This window comes from Antechinus flavipes, chromosome 3, assembly GCF_016432865.1.
Source record: "Antechinus flavipes isolate AdamAnt ecotype Samford, QLD, Australia chromosome 3, AdamAnt_v2, whole genome shotgun sequence".
In the NCBI taxonomy this organism is placed as follows: domain Eukaryota; kingdom Metazoa; phylum Chordata; class Mammalia; order Dasyuromorphia; family Dasyuridae; genus Antechinus; species Antechinus flavipes.
This window is the reverse complement of record NC_067400.1, coordinates 147,513,396-147,530,466: the sequence shown is the minus strand read 5'-3', so window position 1 is coordinate 147,530,466 and position 17,071 is coordinate 147,513,396. Positions and strand designations below refer to the sequence as shown.

The 17,071-nt window shown below is 34.9% G+C and overlaps 1 protein-coding gene across 1 annotated transcript in view; it reads left to right on the top strand.

Moving 5' to 3' along the window:
• Positions 1 to 16,844, top strand: part of DCT (dopachrome tautomerase) — a 30,387-nt gene extending 13,543 nt beyond the window's left edge. Inside the window, exons 3-8 of the mRNA XM_051991115.1 lie at positions 1,786 to 1,886; positions 2,042 to 2,208; positions 4,094 to 4,273; positions 8,132 to 8,267; positions 13,427 to 13,628; positions 16,263 to 16,844. Of these exons, the coding sequence (XP_051847075.1) occupies positions 1,786 to 1,886; positions 2,042 to 2,208; positions 4,094 to 4,273; positions 8,132 to 8,267; positions 13,427 to 13,628; positions 16,263 to 16,456 (980 nt within the window). The 3' untranslated portion in view covers positions 16,457 to 16,844. The remainder of the gene's footprint in view (positions 1 to 1,785; positions 1,887 to 2,041; positions 2,209 to 4,093; positions 4,274 to 8,131; positions 8,268 to 13,426; positions 13,629 to 16,262) is intronic.
• The last annotated feature ends 227 nt before the right edge of the window (positions 16,845 to 17,071 follow it).

The window sequence follows — 17,071 nt, the reverse complement described above, 5'->3', positions numbered from 1 at the left end:
ATTCTTAAATATGTGCACAGAAAAGCTCTGTGAACTTTTCTTCAAATTAGGGACTTAATTAAAAATATGCCTATACAAGTAAAAATCCTTTGTGCAAAGCTAAGACTTTCATGTTTAAAACTATGTTTGAGTTCACTTCTTTGTGAACACTTTTCCTATAATCACCAAGCCCACCAGATATCCATAGGGTATTTTTTAAAATATTTTTTTCTCATATTACTAAAATCCTGGATGAAGATTTTGGCAAAAAACAGTGGATTTTAGCACCACAGTGACTTTGGTCCTTCCTATACCTGTGAACTCCTTTAGGGCAGAATTCTGAGAAAAATGCCCAAGAACTGGGCCTTGCCTGGCCTTGCTTCCAGCTTCATTATTTAGCTTCATCTGAGACCAAACCTTGAAGTCAGAGTCTGAGTGGAATTTGAAGGATGGAAGGATGTGTTCTTTGTTCTGTTGTGTCAAGACAGGTTAATTTTGTTTGAACTTCATCTTTATGGAATGTCATAAAGGCTATTCATAGCTTGCATAGGGCTTGAATATATTCCTGAACCTACATCAATGTAAATAGAATACTTTGTTTCTGAAATGACCCTTTGTTAGGATGACAATGACATAATGGAGAGAGCACTGAACTTAAAGGTTCTAAATTCAAATTTCAGTTTTGCCATTAACTTTCTCCCTTGTGGCAGGTAGGTGACACAGCAGATAGATAACCAGAATTGGAGTCAGGAAGAGCTGAATTCAAATCCAGCCACAGACACTAACTATGTGATCTTTGGCAAGTCACTTAAGCCTGTTTGCCTCAGCTTCCTCATCTGTAAAAAGAGCAGGAGAAGGAAATGGCCAACTATTCCAGCATATTTGCCAAGAAAACTTCAAATGGAGTCATGAAGAACCAAACAACTGAAATGATTGAACAACTACAACTGCTATTTGTTTGATTTTGGCCAATTCTTTAGAATTCAGTTTTCTCATCTATAGTGGGAGGCTTCTAAGATCCCTTCTAACTCTAAATGTACGATAGTAAGATCCTCTAAATTATTACAAGCCTTTTAAAAAGCAGAGAACAATAGATCTAGAGTTGGATGACAGCTCTCAATAAATATTTAGTTAAGCCACCTAGTTCCAGCCGTTCCTTTTATAGTTGAAGAAAGTCATGCAGTCAATAAGTATCACTAAAGACTTGAACCCAGATTCTTTGACATCATATGCTCTGTCTACTGTATCTAGGATGACACAGAATCTGATGATGATTTTTAGAAATGAGGAATTTTTTCCTTCTATTTGTCTTATCCCCAAAATAATAGTATTTTCTCTCCTCAAGTTATCACATATCTATTTTTCTGTTTACATATTGTATCTTACCCAGTAGGATATAAGCTCCTTGAGGACAAAGACTGTTTCATTTGCTCCTTATACATAGGGGATGCCTTAAATGCTTGTTGAATTTGGATTGCATTATGTACTTTTGTGCACATAGGCACTCTAGATAATATCTGATTTCATTAATAGATTAGGGGTTTTAGATTAGGGGATGACAAACTATCCTGCATGGACCAAATCCAGTCTTCTGCCCATTTTTGTACTGCCCGTGAACATTTAATAATTTTAATAGAGGTTAACAAACCAAATTCATAAAAAAAATTATTAAGTAAATTATCTTTGTTTGTTAACCTCTGCCGAAGAGAAATGCCAGATAAATACAAACCATAGTGTCAGAGAGTCAGTGTCTTCTTCATGTTTCACCTATGAATATCTTTATTACTGAATTTATAATTGTTTCAGGACCAGGGAGACCATTTAAAGCCATAGATTTCTCTCACCAAGGACCTGCATTCCTTACCTGGCATAGATATCATTTATTGTTACTGGAAAGAGATCTCCAGGTCAGTCAAAATTTTTATACTTCCTTGATTTCAAAGTTGCTTGCTTGTTAATCCTTTGAACTTTGCGTACATATTAGTATCAACTTTTTTTCTGAGAACAGCTAAATTGGCAGTGTGAAATGGTAATCAAATACTTTTCTTCTTTTTGATTTTAGAAACTCATTGGCAATGAGTCCTTTGCATTACCTTACTGGGACTTTGCCACAGGAAAGAATGAATGTGATGTCTGTACAAATGAGTTGTTTGGTGCACCAAGACCAGAAGATTCAACCTTGATTAGTCAGAATTCAAGATTCTCCCGCTGGGAAATTGTGTGTGGAAGGTAATTAAGCATGTTGTTGGGATGAAAATATAGGGTTATTTTCTCCTCATATGCCTTGATGAGTTATATGTTAAAAATAATTTTCAATGCCTATTTTTAATGCCTTTTAATGTAAATTTAAAGGGCAACATAGAAGAATTACTGTGGGGCATAAGAGTCCTGGAGTTCTGTTTCCCTTTTAGGTATAGGCAAGAGGTTTGACATGGTACAATCCTAGTGGAGTCTGGCCTCTCTAATGAGAGGGGTTGGGCTTCCTTTTCTCACAGTCTTTATTTACTTAAATTCTACCCTATTATTAAGAAGAATGATTTATTATATTTAGGGTTAGGCTTGCATCTCTGTTTCCTTGAAAGGGTTGAGAAGAAAGGTACCTAGTGTACCATGCAAATTAAGCAGGAAAAAAATTATGCTAAAAAGAAAAAAAATGCTAAAAGGCAAAAGACTATCAGAAGCTATGCATTGACTGTAAGACTTAAACGAAACAATCAGTAGTGCTGGTTATTGTTATATCTTGAATTCATTTAAACAAGAAGCAATTTGCTGATAAGGTATTTTCCATTTTCCATTTTATCTCTTTATTGGTTAAATAACTTTGGGTAATTTCTAGTAAAATAGGCCAGGCTTGGGCCAAACCTATTGTTAGTGATCATCTTCTCCAGAAGCATTGGAATAACTGGGAAATCCCTGTTCTAGTACCACAAACTATGAGTTTGACTCTCATAATGTTATGGTTGAGACAGTCCACCTTTTTCCTATCCCTCACTGGAAGTCTTAGTGTTTTATGATACCAGCTAATGAATTGAAGAGAGATATAGCTGAAAGCTTTCTCCTTTTTTAATTGGCACAGTCCTCATACCCTATCTTCCTAGCCTGCCAAGAAGAAGGGGGGAAAGATCAACAGGTGTGCAATTCAAAAAGACCAAGTCTTTTCAGAACTGGATTATCACATGTCTAAGAAATTCACCATCTCTAAAACATTGTAATGTATCAACTTATGCTGGTAGTTCCCATAAGTTTTTTTGGGGAGATTTACCTCTGATATTCTTGATAGGCCAATTCAACTTCCTTGACAAAAGTATTTTTAAAAATTACATTCTGGTGTGGACTAAAATTTATGTATCTTTAGCAAAGATGTATCTGAACAAAATATAAATTGAACTTGTTAGGTTGTTAGGAGACCTGTAATACTTCAAAATATAGCCCTTTAAGCTTTAAATATGCAATCATATAACACCATGGAGGGGTATTCTCTTCACCAATTCTGATTGCAAGCCCTAAATGCTTTAGTCGCATCTCTGTGAGTTGTGAGGTTCAAAAATGTTAATTATCTGGTAGCCAAATAGGTGATGAACCTCTTTGATCTTAGTAAATCTGGTTCTTGAAGGACATATAAACTCATCACTGAGATTGGATCAGTAGACTTGTCAAGACTATCATAGTCTTTAGAAAACTCGAGTCATCCCCGTATCATAAGATCCAAGAAGAGGACTTTTCAATGAGGCAGTTCAATTCAGCAAATTTATTAAGCACTTACGAAGTCTAAAGCAAAGTTCTGAGCCCTGGAAGAGGTACAAAATGAGATGAGCTATGGTCCCTGTATTCATGGGGCATATAGTTTAGAGAGGGGATAACACATATACACAGATAAGGATAATACATTAGAGTACATTAAGTTTCTGGATCCTCAAATGCTTTTTGGGGGGAGAAGGGGTTGATTTTACCATAGTAGAGGATTTTTTTCTCTTTAGGCATCAAGATCACAGATAATAAACTTTTATTGTGAGAAAAGCTCACAAATGATTTTTCTTTCCCTCAGCCCAGCCCCAGTTTATGGTCATTCCTATAACATTTCTATGACTTCTAACCTATTTTTAAATTATCATAGCTTGGATGACTATAATCGCCAAGTCACTCTGTGTAATGGGACAAAGGAAGGTCTGCTGAGAAGGAATGAAGTAGGAAGAACTAAGAAGCAGTTGCCCACCATAGAAGATGTACAAGCCTGCCTTTCTCTTGAGATGTTCGACAATCCTCCTTTTTTCCGGAATTCTAGCTTCAGTTTTAGGTTTGTACTCTGACCTTTGCTAGAATGGTATTTTATACTATCTGGACATTTTCATTCCTGTGGTTGTTAGAAATAGCATTTAAGGGATTAAAACTAAATAAAGGTTAGAAAAAAATTAATATTGGATTGCAAGAGGGTGTCTACAATGCTGAGTGTCAGGGCTACTTGAGAAGAAGAAATAATGGAGCACTTTACTCAGTGATATGAAAGCCATCATTTAGAAATACATTGATCTTCTATCTTTGGGATTAGAGTTTTAGCTACTTTCTTGATAGACTGCCTGAAATAATTTTATCATGTCCTTCTACTCATTTATAGATAAGGTATTAAGAGTCAGCGTACCCCCATCTAGGACAGGTATTTATAAACTTTGGGCATTTGTCCAGAGATCATTTTATTTTAAGTGTAAATGAGCAAAATGTTTTAACTGTCCTAAGTCTATGTTGTTGGAATTTGATTAATCAAATGAGTCTTTTAGAATAAATTTCATGCAAGTTACAATATATCTGTCACTAGTTATGTAATATTCAGAGATGAATTCATTTTTCCCACAATGACAGAAAGGCTGATGAATCACTAGAATGATGAATGTGGAGATTAAAAGTAAGATAAAAAAAGAAAGTAGCTAGAAATGTGGATTGTGGATGGTTTGAGGGTATCCATTTTCATCATTCATTTATACAGCAAACATTTATTAAGCATCACTGATCTGAATAAGATATACATGGTTTTCTTAAACTTAGGGTTCCTGCCCTCTTAAAGCTTACAGTCTAGTAGGCAAGAATCCTATAGATGCTGATTTCTCTGCTTCCTTGTAGTTAGGTACTCTGGTCCAAAGGAGAATATAAACTAGCATTTTAACACTTAAAAGTAGAGGTATTTGTTAGGGGTAGAGCTGGGGGTAAGAGCCTAGGATGACACTGAGGAAAAACCAAAGAATAGGAACAAGTCTAAGGTTAGGTTTTGGTGTCACAGACAGGAAATGTCATGATCTTTATCTTTAAGCAATTTATTATTTTTAAGGAATTTAAGGAATTAAGGAATTATTATAGTCAGTAAGCCAGTCCACTAACATTTATCATTAATTAACATTCTCGCCTAATTATGTTTCAGACTCTACTAGGCATTTGGAATACAAAGAAAAGCAAAACAAAAACAAAAACACACTTTCTCCTCAATGTGCTTACTTCCTCCCCAAAAAACATTCCTAATCTTTCTCCTTCTAGTTGCTCCCATTATATTGAAGGAGGCAACAAGCAAACAATTATATACAAACAACAATGTATACAGGATAAATTGGAGGTGGTCTCAGAAGGAAGAGACTTAGATTAAGGAAGTCTGGGAAAGGTTTCTTGCAGAAAATGAAACTTTAATTGAGACTTGAAGGAAGCCAGGGAAGCCAAAAGGTGGATGGATCTAAGGCAGTAGAAAATCCTAGACATAGGGGAAAGTCAGTAAAAATGCCTGGAGTGAGAAGATGGAGTATTTTGAACTAGGAACTAGTAAGACTAGTTTCACTGAATTTCAGAATATATGAAGGGGAATAATGTGTAGGAAGACTGGAAAAATAAGAAGGAATCATGATATGAAGAGCCAAACAGAGTACTTGATAATTGATTGTGGAGATAAATAGGGAGTTATAGGAGTTTATTGTTGGATTGACACAATTAGATCTAGGCTTAAGGAAGACTATTTTAGACTGGAGTAAAAAGGGTTAAGGTAGGGAGCTCAACAAGAAGGCTACCAAAGTAGTCCAAGTGTGAGATGATGAGAACCTACATCATGGTGGTTGAAATGTCTGATGAGAGAAGTGGGTTATGTATGAAAGATGTTAGTATGGTGTAAAGGTTGATTATGATAAAGGAAACAAAGGAATCAATGTGGTGGATAGAAATCTGGTCCTGAGGTCACTAAGACATAGGTCTTACATATATAACTTTGCATGTCTCATTTAATCTTACAGCATCCAAGGAACTTTCAAAGACTAGAAGTTGCAGAATAGTTGCTGAAATGCATTGATAAAAGGAGTTTTCTTAGAATAAGTCCACAGGTGTGGATTGTTCTACTCCACTTTTCCTCTAGGTTCCATCTCTTTTTATCAAATCCTTCCAGGGCATTCATATATAAAATAATCATGAGAAACAATGTCCACATATTTTTCCAAGGAGAGAATCTAGCCAAAAATCTCTAAGCTAAGTGGTACAGTGGTTAGAAGTCAGGAAGACCTGATTCAAAGCCAGATTTAGATATTTAGCTGTGTGACTCTGGGCAAGGCACTTAAACCTAATTCTCCTCCCTTCACTCCTAACAACAACAAAAGGAATTTGGGAAAAAAAAAAGAATTGCTTTCAGTTTAGGAGAATATGTAAAGTGAATCATGGAAGACTTTATGGATGAAGTGACACCTGAGCTGGAGATTAAATGAAGAGAAGCATTTGATTTTGTGGAGATAAGGAGGTAGGGAAATGCCAGGCAGGGGAATGGGCTATAAAAATGGATTGGGTTCATTTTTTTTTCCATGCTGAAAATAAGTCTTCATACTAGAATTTCTGTTCAACTGAGAAGGTACAGAATTGAGCAATGACCAGGAAGAAGGAGTGAAAGATGCCTCAAATTTTAGATCTAGGTGGCTGAGAAGATAGTGGTTATAACATATTTTAGTATATTTAACGTGTATTGGACTCCCTGCAATCTAGGGAAGGGGAAAATTTGGAACAGAACGTTTTGCAAGAGTCATTGTTGAAGAATTACCCATGTATATGGCATATGTTTTGTAAATGAAAAGCTTTGATAAAAGAAAAAACACAAAGTAAACAACAGTATAGAATATTTTCCTCATTTAAAAAAATAATGCAGATATTCATTTGAATTCCCAAAAAAAGTGATTAATAAAGTTGGGAAAGAGAATAATTTGATGAGGTGAGGAAGATGTCTTTGAGCTTCATTTTTTTTCATCTGTAATTTCCCCTCTCCTTAAACCAAGGAATTCATTCCCTCCAGCAAACCCCACCTCTCCCCCTCCACTTTTCCCCAATGCAGAAAAAATTTATTTTACATTCTTGCAGCATTTTATTTCCTATCCTGAAGTGCAAGTCCCTCCCCTGATTCCCCATTAATTGGATGTTACAGAAGTTACTGGACATGAATCTCCACCCTTTGTTATATAGCCACTCGTGTCCTCAGGGATCTTCCATTCTAAAAGGGGGAAAATAACCAAGGAGGGCTTAGGGCAAAGAACCAAAGATTCTTGACAAATTTCAGGTCACTACCCCTGATTAATAAAAATCAGTCCCTGACCTCAAGGATTTTATTTTATTTTTTAGAGGAAAATAAACTTGATTATTCTTGATGTCTCACAAGGTTTCCGTTTTCTAATTTGTTTCATTTCTCCAATTTAATTTTCCGTGGAAACCAAATGAAGGAATTCACTTTTTAAAAAATGGGGGCTAATGACAATCCTATTATATATGCTAATTACATATGACTCTTCTCTCTCCCCCCGCCCCCACCAATTTAGTAGAATAAAACTATTTGGGGAGTACAAAAAAATCTTTTGAAAAACCTATGGATATAATGGGGTAACTAGATGGTACAGTGGAGATAGTGTAGAACCAGAAAGACTCATTTCCCTGAGTTCATCTCTTACCTCAGACAATTACTAGCTATGTGACCTGGGAAAAGTCACTTAACTGTTTGCCTCAGTTTTCTCATAAGTAAAATGTTCTAAAGAAGTCAGTGGCAAACCACTACAATATCTTTGCTACGAAAACCTTAAATAGGATCATGAAGAGTGAGACATAATTGAAACAAATGAATAGCAGCAACATAGACATCATGTTTCATATTTGTTTTGTGCAGGAATGCCCTGGAAGGATTTGATAAAGCAGATGGAACTTTTGATCCAACAGCAACAAACTTTCATAACCTGGTTCATGCTTTCCTGAATGGCACTAGTGCTTTGCCCCATTCTGCTGCAAACGACCCCATTTTTGTGGTATGTTCTTTCTTTCTTTTTTTTTTTTTTTTAAAGATTTACAAGAAATAAAAATTCTACAAAGGTAAATTTTTCTTTTCCTTGAGAATTAAAAAAAATTAAATCAAGATTTGGCAGATAAGTACTGTTTAATCTAAGAACTACTTTTTTGTTCATGTCAAACATGTTACAAGCATTAGCATTGTTCCAAAGCAGAAGCTAGCTGCTCTAATTAAATATCTCAATGTCTTTGCCTCAGTAGAGAGCATTTTGATAGTTATACTGTAAACTTTAGGTTACAAAAATTTTATCCTTATTTTGAGATTTATTTGATTTTGAAAAAGTGTTCAATAGGAGAATGTCCTGAGATAAAGGAATAAGTTGGAGTAAGGTCCCATAAATATGTAATTCCAATGATCCTCAGTCCAATACAGCTAATCAATACAAAGCACAGTGAGAAGCATTAGATGACATAAAAATTAGTAGTTTCAACATTGAATCTTGATTATATCTCTGCCTTGTAGATATTTATTTAACTCTCCATAAATTATTTTCAGACTATCTGTCTTCATGGCCACACATCTTTGGCAGATAGTTTCAAAGCAATAAAGAAAAGAAATTCCACCTCTGATCTTTTCTTAGGCTATTGTTATGTAGACTATTTTTTTTGCCCAGATATGTCCAGACTACATTTTAGCAACAATTGTCCCATTCCCTCTTCAGTATTTCACCAGTCAGTGTTTGTATTGAAAATAGCATACTGGTTCAGTAGAGTCAGACTCAAAAGTCAAAAAAGCTCTAGGTTTAAATCTTTGACACATTATACTCTCTGTGACTCTAGCAAATCAATTAACCTCTTAATGTCCCAGGAGATTCCTCATGGCTATAATGGAAGAACCATTGCCAATCAATTTTGTAAGAGGAATTCATGATAAAATTAAAATTAAAATTAAAGTTTTGTGTGGGGATAGGTGAGTGTGTATGTGTGTACATGTGTGCATGCATACATGTGTGTACTGCATGTACGTGTGTGTGTGTGTGTGTGAAATGTCCTCTTAGGAACCTATATTGTCTTCAGGACTTTTAGTGCTACTATGGAGGTGGAGGATCACTACCATGATGGTAAAACATCCAGGGACACTAGGGAGTAAACACTTCTTCTCTCCAGTATATACAATTCATGTAGTTCACAGTAGCACTGAAGGGCAAAGTCCATTTCCCAGTTGGTTCCTTTTACTCGGTTTAGGTACTTGGGATAATCTAGGAATTCCTCCACTTGGTCAAGGACCTCTTGAAGTCTCCATGTTCTCTGAACCATATGGTTGTCTGGAGTTAGAGAGACTTTGACCTAGATAAGTGAAAATAGAGGGCATTGATAGTACTATCCAACAACTTAGAAACTCCATGGCATTTAGCACCTAATTAACTAGATTAATTAGTTAAAATAGGATACTACCAGATTACATGATCCTCTTGGGAATCGCATCCCAGAAGAGTTTTCTTCTAAGTCAGTTCTGGTCTCCTATCTCCAGAGTGATCTCCTCAGCTGTGAATTCATGGTGTCTCAGGGGTTGTAGAACTTCTAGTTCTGCATTTTACATGTTTCCGTAGAGGGACTATATGTATACTCAGTCTAACTTCTAAGTCCAAAATCCTAGTATATCCAATTGATTTTTTTTTGTCTGTTCTTCCAGCTCTTGTTCTCTCATCTAGCTGTACTGGAGATTTTTAAAAAAGCAATATCCAAATGTATACAATGTTAAGTGAAGTGATCATGAAAAAGGGCAAAGTGGATAGGGCATTGGAGTTGATATCAGATAGATCTGGATCCCTAGAGAATCAACTAGAAAACTATTAGAAGCCATCCACAACTTCAGCAAAGTTGCAGGATACAAAATAAATCCACATAAATCATCAGCATTCTTATACATAACTAACAAAATCCAACAGCAAGAGATACAAAGAGAAATTCCATTTAAAATAAATGCAGTTAGTATAAAATATTTGGGAATCTATCTGCCAAGGGAAAGTCAGGAACTATGTAAGCAAAACTACAAAACACCTCCCACACAAATAAAATCAGATCTAAGCATTTGGAAAAATATCAAGTGCTCATGAATAGATTGAGCAAATATAATAAAGATGACAATACTCCCTAAATTAATCTATTTAGTTAGTGCTATACCAATCAAATTCCCAAGAAACTATTTTACTGACCTAGAAAAAATAACAACAAAATTCATCTGAAAGAATAAAAGGTCAAGAATTTCAAAGGAATTAATAAAGAGAAAAGCAAATGAAGGTGGACTAATTGTACCAGATCTAAAACTATATTATAAAGCAGTGGTCTTCAAAACCATTTGGTACTGGCTACAGAGAGGTTGATCAGTGGAATGGATTAGGTTCACAGAACAAAATAGTCATTGACTATAGCAATCTAGTATTTGACAAACCCAAAGGCCCCACCTTTTCGGATAAGAATTCATTATTTGAAAAAAAAAAAAAAAACCTGCTAGGAAAATTGGAAACTAGTATGGCAGAAAGTTGGCATAGATCCACACCTAACACCATATACCAAGATAGGTTGAAATGGATTCGTGATCTAGACATAAAGAATAATATTATAAACAAATTAGAAGAACATAGGACAGTTTACCTCACAGATTTGTGGAGGAGGAAGGAATTTGTGACCAAAGAATAATTAGAATCATTATTGATCATAAAATAGATAATTTTGATTCTATTAAGTTAAAAAGTTTTTGTACAAACAAAACTAATGCAGACAAGATTATAAGGGAAGCAATAAAATGGGAAAACATTTTTACAGTCAAAGGTTCTGATAAAGGCCTAATTTCCAAAATAAATAGAGAATTGACTCAAATTTATAAGAAATAAAGTCATTCCATTCTCCAATTGATAAATGGTCAAAGGATATGAACAAACAATTTTCAAATGAAGAAATTGAAACTTCCTAGTCATATGAAAAGGTGCTCCAAATCACTATCCATCAGAGAAATGCAAATTCAAACAACTCTGAGATACCACCACACACCTCTCCGACGGTCTAATATGACAGGAAAAGATAATGAGGAATGTTGGAGAGGATGTAGGAAAACTGGGACACTGATACATTGTTGGTGGAACTGTGAACGGATCCAACCATTCTGGAAAGCAGTTTGGAACTAAGCTCAAAAAGTTATCAAACTGTGCACATGCTTTGCTCCAGCAGTGTTTCTACTGGGATTATATCTCAAAGAGATCTTAAAGAATGGAAAGGGACCTGTATGTGCAAAAATATCTGTGGTAGTCCTCTTTTTAGTGACAAGAAACTGGAAATTGAAGGGATGCCCACCAATTGGAGAATGGATGAATGCTATGGAATACTATTGTTCTGTAAGAAACGACCAGCAGGATGATTTCAGAGAGGTTCGGAGAGACCTACATGAACTGATGCTAAGTGAAATGAGCAGAACTAGGAGATCATTTTACACAGCAACAAGAAGACTCTATTACGATCAATTCTGATGGACATGGCTCTCTTCAACATTGAGATAATTCAAACCAGTTCCACTTTAGTGATAAAAAGAGCTATCTATACCCAGAAAGAGAACCATGGGAACAGAATGTGGAACACAACATAGCATTCTCACTCTGTTATTGTTTTCATTTTGTTTTCTTTCTCAGTTTTTCTTTTTCTTCCTTCTTGATCTGATCTTTTTTCTGCTGCAAGATAACTGTATAAATATGTATACATAAATTGGATTTAATGTGTATTTCAACATATTTAACATGTATTGGACTACCTGCCATCTAGGGGAGGGAGTGGGAGGAAGGAGGGGAAAACTTGGAACAAAAAGGTTTTGCAAGGTTGGTGTTGGAAAAATTACCCATGAATATGCTTTGTAAATAAAAAGCTTTAATAATAATAATAAAAAAAAGATTGATCTGGGTTTCAGAACTCCCCTCACCCACTTACTAGCTATTTGAGTTCCCTAACAACTCTCAGTCTCATTTTTCTCATCTGTCAAATGAAGGAGCTGGACTTAGCAATTTCTAAGCTAACTTCTAGCTCTAATTCTATGATTTTATGAATCAATTAACCTCAACATCCTATTTGATAGTCAAGGAAGGATTCAGGACCAGTTCTTTATAAATATTATCTCATTTTATCCCAACAACAACTCTGGGAAAGAAGTGTTATATTATCTGCATTTTGCATATGAGAAAATTGAAGCAGTCAGAGGTGAATCGACTTGCCTAGGGTTACGCAGCTATTAAGTATCTGGGGTTGGATTGTTTGCTAGATTTTAGGTCCTATATTCAATCATTGAGCCATTCAGCTGTCTGATATCACAAAATGGATCATTCTGTAGCTTCTGCTTAATGGTTCAGCCAGGACATCAGCTTCAATAGCATATCTCTACCATCTTTGTTATCCTGCCACAGATGACCTCAGAACAGGGGAGAAATAAGTGTCCTCATCAGAGTAATTAGCCATAGTTGCTAATTGATGCTTTCCTGCTATCACAGATTGAAGAGTCATATGATAAAGTGAAAAGAGTATAGTGAAGTCAGAAGGCCTGGATTTGAACCCTGACTTTACTACTTACTCTTCCTGGCATTAGGAAACTGTACTTTATCCTCTCAGCTCCTCATCTGCAAACTAAGGGATTGGATCAGAGGACCTATAACTCTAAATCTATAATTCTATGAACAACAGTTCTGCCTCCCTGGATGTGTTGATAATAAAGTATAACCTTTTTAGGTTTTCCTTGGCCAAAAGATTACAAAAGATTTCATATTTATATCATAAGAATGAACTGTTTAAGCAAGTTTCAGGTAAGAAAACATAGAAAAGTCATGGGAAGAATATTTTGCATATACTTAAATGTTAGCACTCTTGTTATGATCATTTTAAATGGTTTATGAGAATTTTTAATGTGTGTATATGTATGTATGTACATATATTTTCTTGCTCATGAGAAGGTACATATTTTGAGGAAAGTGTTTTTTTTTTTTTTTCATTTTCTTTGCATTCTCAACACTTAGCACAGTGCCTAGAATGTAGTAAGTACTTAATAAATGCTTATTGATTCTTGATTGGTTAATTTCATTTTAAAAAAGCCTAAAATAGGTTTGGAAAAATCTAGCTCTGAATGTTGTGTTGAATTTCATTGCAGGTTCTTCATTCCTTTACTGATGCCATTTTTGATGAATGGATGAAACGCTTCAAACCAACTATCAACTCTTGGCCTCCAGAGCTGGCACCCATTGGTCACAATCGGATGTACAATATGGTCCCTTTCTTTCCTCCTGTGACAAATGAGGAGTTCTTCTTAACTGCAGACCAACTTGGCTATGATTATGCTATTAGCTTGCCAGGTAACCACTATAACTGGTTCATTGTCTGAAGCAACTTCCTTTCTTTCTTGTCTCTCAAATAAATGAAGAATTATAAATAAGACATTCAGTCTTGACTTCTCTTGATTTTATTTTCAAGTATTTTGAAATGAAATTTTAAAATCCTGAATGAAGTAGGTTGAGTGACAGATCTTACTGTGTGATTTACATTGTGACTATGCTTAAGTAAAGCTATACAACTGTTCACTTTTGTGACTAAACTAACTATATAGCTTTTCAGTTTCAAAGGGGAAAAATAGTCAAACTAGCTGATTCTATTGACCAATCAATTAAATGAAAATGCTTAATGGACTGGCATAAGGTAGATATGGCCCTAGAGTGTCTTAAAGATAAAATTCACAGAGCGTCTAACTAAGCTATCACTTACTGAAGGAAAGGGAAAGTAAAACACTATAAATAGTCAAGAATAATAAAGTAGATGTTTATAGACAATATACTTATTTGTAGGTGACTTTTCTTTAGTCTAATCCCTTTACTTTTTCTTTATTTTTGACCTAATAGAAAGTCAGAGGATCAATTTCTCCTCTTACTTCTGCTACTCTGGCTCAGTATCAACACAAGCCATCAGTCCCTGCTTCTGGCTCTAGCCTTTGCTGTAGCTTACTACAAAGTATAAATTCCATTTTAAACCTTCACCACTTTCTCATGGTGTATGTCTCCTGAGACAGTAAGTGAACTCTATTTTATATTTTATTTTATCTATCTTCTTTCCCTGTATTAAAACTAAAAGGAGCTTTTTTGAGCAGTGAGGTGAAGCAGTGGATACAGCACTGAGTCTATAGTCAGGAAGACCCGAGTTCAAATTATGTTTCAGACACTTATTGTGATCCTAGACAAGTCACTTAACCCTATTTGCCTCAGTTTCCTCATCTGTAAAATGAACTGGAGAAAGAAATGGCAAACCACTCCACTATCTTTGCCAAGACGGGGTCATAAAGATTCATATATGCCTGAAAGGACTAAACAACAATATCATCAGGGAAATGTGCTCAGTCTGCCTTAGTCTTCATTCTAATATAAGCCAATCTGTTGATTATCTAAAGTGAGGCACAGAATTGAGCTTTGAAGGATCCAATATGCCTTTAAGAAATTTATAGTCTGAGCTAAGGAGATAAGACTTAAATGCATAAACTGTGAAATAACAGCATTAAGTAATATGTAATTATGTATCACATAATATAATACCACATGAATTCAAAGAAGGGAGTCATCAATTAATTTGGGAAAGTTTCACAAAAGAAGTGGGCCTTGAGAATTAGGTAGAATTTAGAAAAGTTGAGTAGGGAAGAAAAAGAACCTTTTAATCTGGAGAAACAACATAAATAAAAAAATCAATAGAAGAAAGACTAATTTTAAAGATTCATCATGAGGTCTAATGGCAATTAAGGTTGAATAATCAATAAGGGTTCAATCATTGAGGGCTTAAAGAATTAGGGAGAAGAGTCTGGGGTTTATGTGGTAGGCAATGGAAAGTCACTGTAGGTTCTTGAGGAGGATGATAAGATTAAACTACTATTTTAGGAAGGTTAATTTATCAGCAGGATGGAGCTTGCTCTAGCCAGTACTGGTCTTGGAGTCAGGGAACTGGGTTCAAGTTTCAGTTCTGACATTAAATTTGCTGTTCTGAACAAAACACTGATCCTTTATGAATCTCAGTTTTCTTATTTGTAAAATGAGTATGATACACTCTCTCATAGAATTGCTGTGAGGATTCTATAATCATCAAATGAAATAATGATGATGATGTGTGTGTATAATCTATAAAAGTACTTTGTAAATCTTAAAACACTATACATATATATGGATATGTACATATATGTCAATATTTATAGAAATAATAACATTGGTATTATAGTAGGGAGAAATGCTAGCTCAGAGTTGAAAAGCTAGGTTGAGGTAGTGGGAAAAAGGTTTAACCTGGGTTCAAATCTCAGTTCATCCTCTACTACCTGTGTAACTTTAGGGCAAGTACCTTAACTTTTTTTGGATATCAATTTCCTCTTCCATAAAATGGAGTTCAACTATATGGCCTCTAAAATTTTTCTCATTACTAAATCTAGGTTATTTTGCAGTAGTTTTATCCAAGAAAATATTGAATTAAGTTGTTGTTATTGGGAGTGAAAAGGAAAGAAACCACCTAATCTTGGCGGTCATGTAGCTCAATACTCTTATTTGAGGAAATTAAAATTCAGAGAGTTTTCAATTAAGTTGCACATAATTTATTTGCAGTTTCATATGAAATCATCTTTTAAAAATTATGTTATATTATGGAAATGCTTGGAATTATATTATGGAAATAAATGGGGAAAAAAGGCAGAAATGAAATGTTAAAAAAAAACAGGTTCAAAACTTTTGGTCTTCTAGCAGGTCTTCATAGTAGATCTCTGACCTACTATGTAATATATTAAATATATTAAAGATGACTTTTGTTCTTCCAAAAAAAAAGAAAGAAAAAAAGAAATAATATTTTGGTACTACCATGTCACAGAGTTACCAAAGATACATGTCAAAAATGGTTTATTTCTTTTTTTTTTCTTGAGATATTTAACTGCTACAAGTCTTTGACCTAATCCAGACCTTCATTCTTTGTTTCAGCTTCATCGGCAGTAAAAACGACCCAGGGCGGGACTTTAATCCTGTTAGTTATTGGGACAGGCCTGGTGGCTTTAGTGGCCTTTTCTGTGCTATTAGTTCTCCTTCAGTATAGAAGACAGAAAAAAGGATTTTCACCCCTGATGGAGACCAGATACAGCAGGAAATACACAGAAGAAGACTTGCATTTCAACTAAGCCTCAGAAGAAAGAACCTGGTCAAATTGTGAGGAATTAGCTTGGTTATTGCTTCTGTTCTGACTTTGATATTTAAAAGATTGTTTCCCAGGGAGCTAATTGAATTGTTCTTTTTTTCACTGAACATGTTCTTGGCATAGGTCTTCTTAATGTGGCAATGCTCCAAAACATAGGAGATGCTTAGCTTTCCTTTGAATAAACTCAGCTAGAATACTTGTGTCACTAAATTAAGATAGAGTTCGTGATTTTTATCTCAAGACAATAATTCCCCATACATCTTAATCTTCACCATCACCTGATAGCAGTAAGATACAACCAAGGAAGAATAAGTCATTTAGAATTTGAAAACCATAGAATTTTAGAGATAGAAGTTATATTAATAAATTAATTCTTATTTGATCTAATTCCTCTATAATCCTCATATTGTGTCCACTTATATAAATGGGCTTCTGTTCAGCACAAATGATTTGGAAGATCTTTTCTCAAGTTCATTCTTCTCAAGAGGACTTGCAGTTGATTTTACATGAAAATTAAAATAAAATTTCAACTCAGATATTCAAATTGCTATTACCCATTTTATTTTCTCAGTGTGCAAATAAAGAAGGAAAGAGAAGT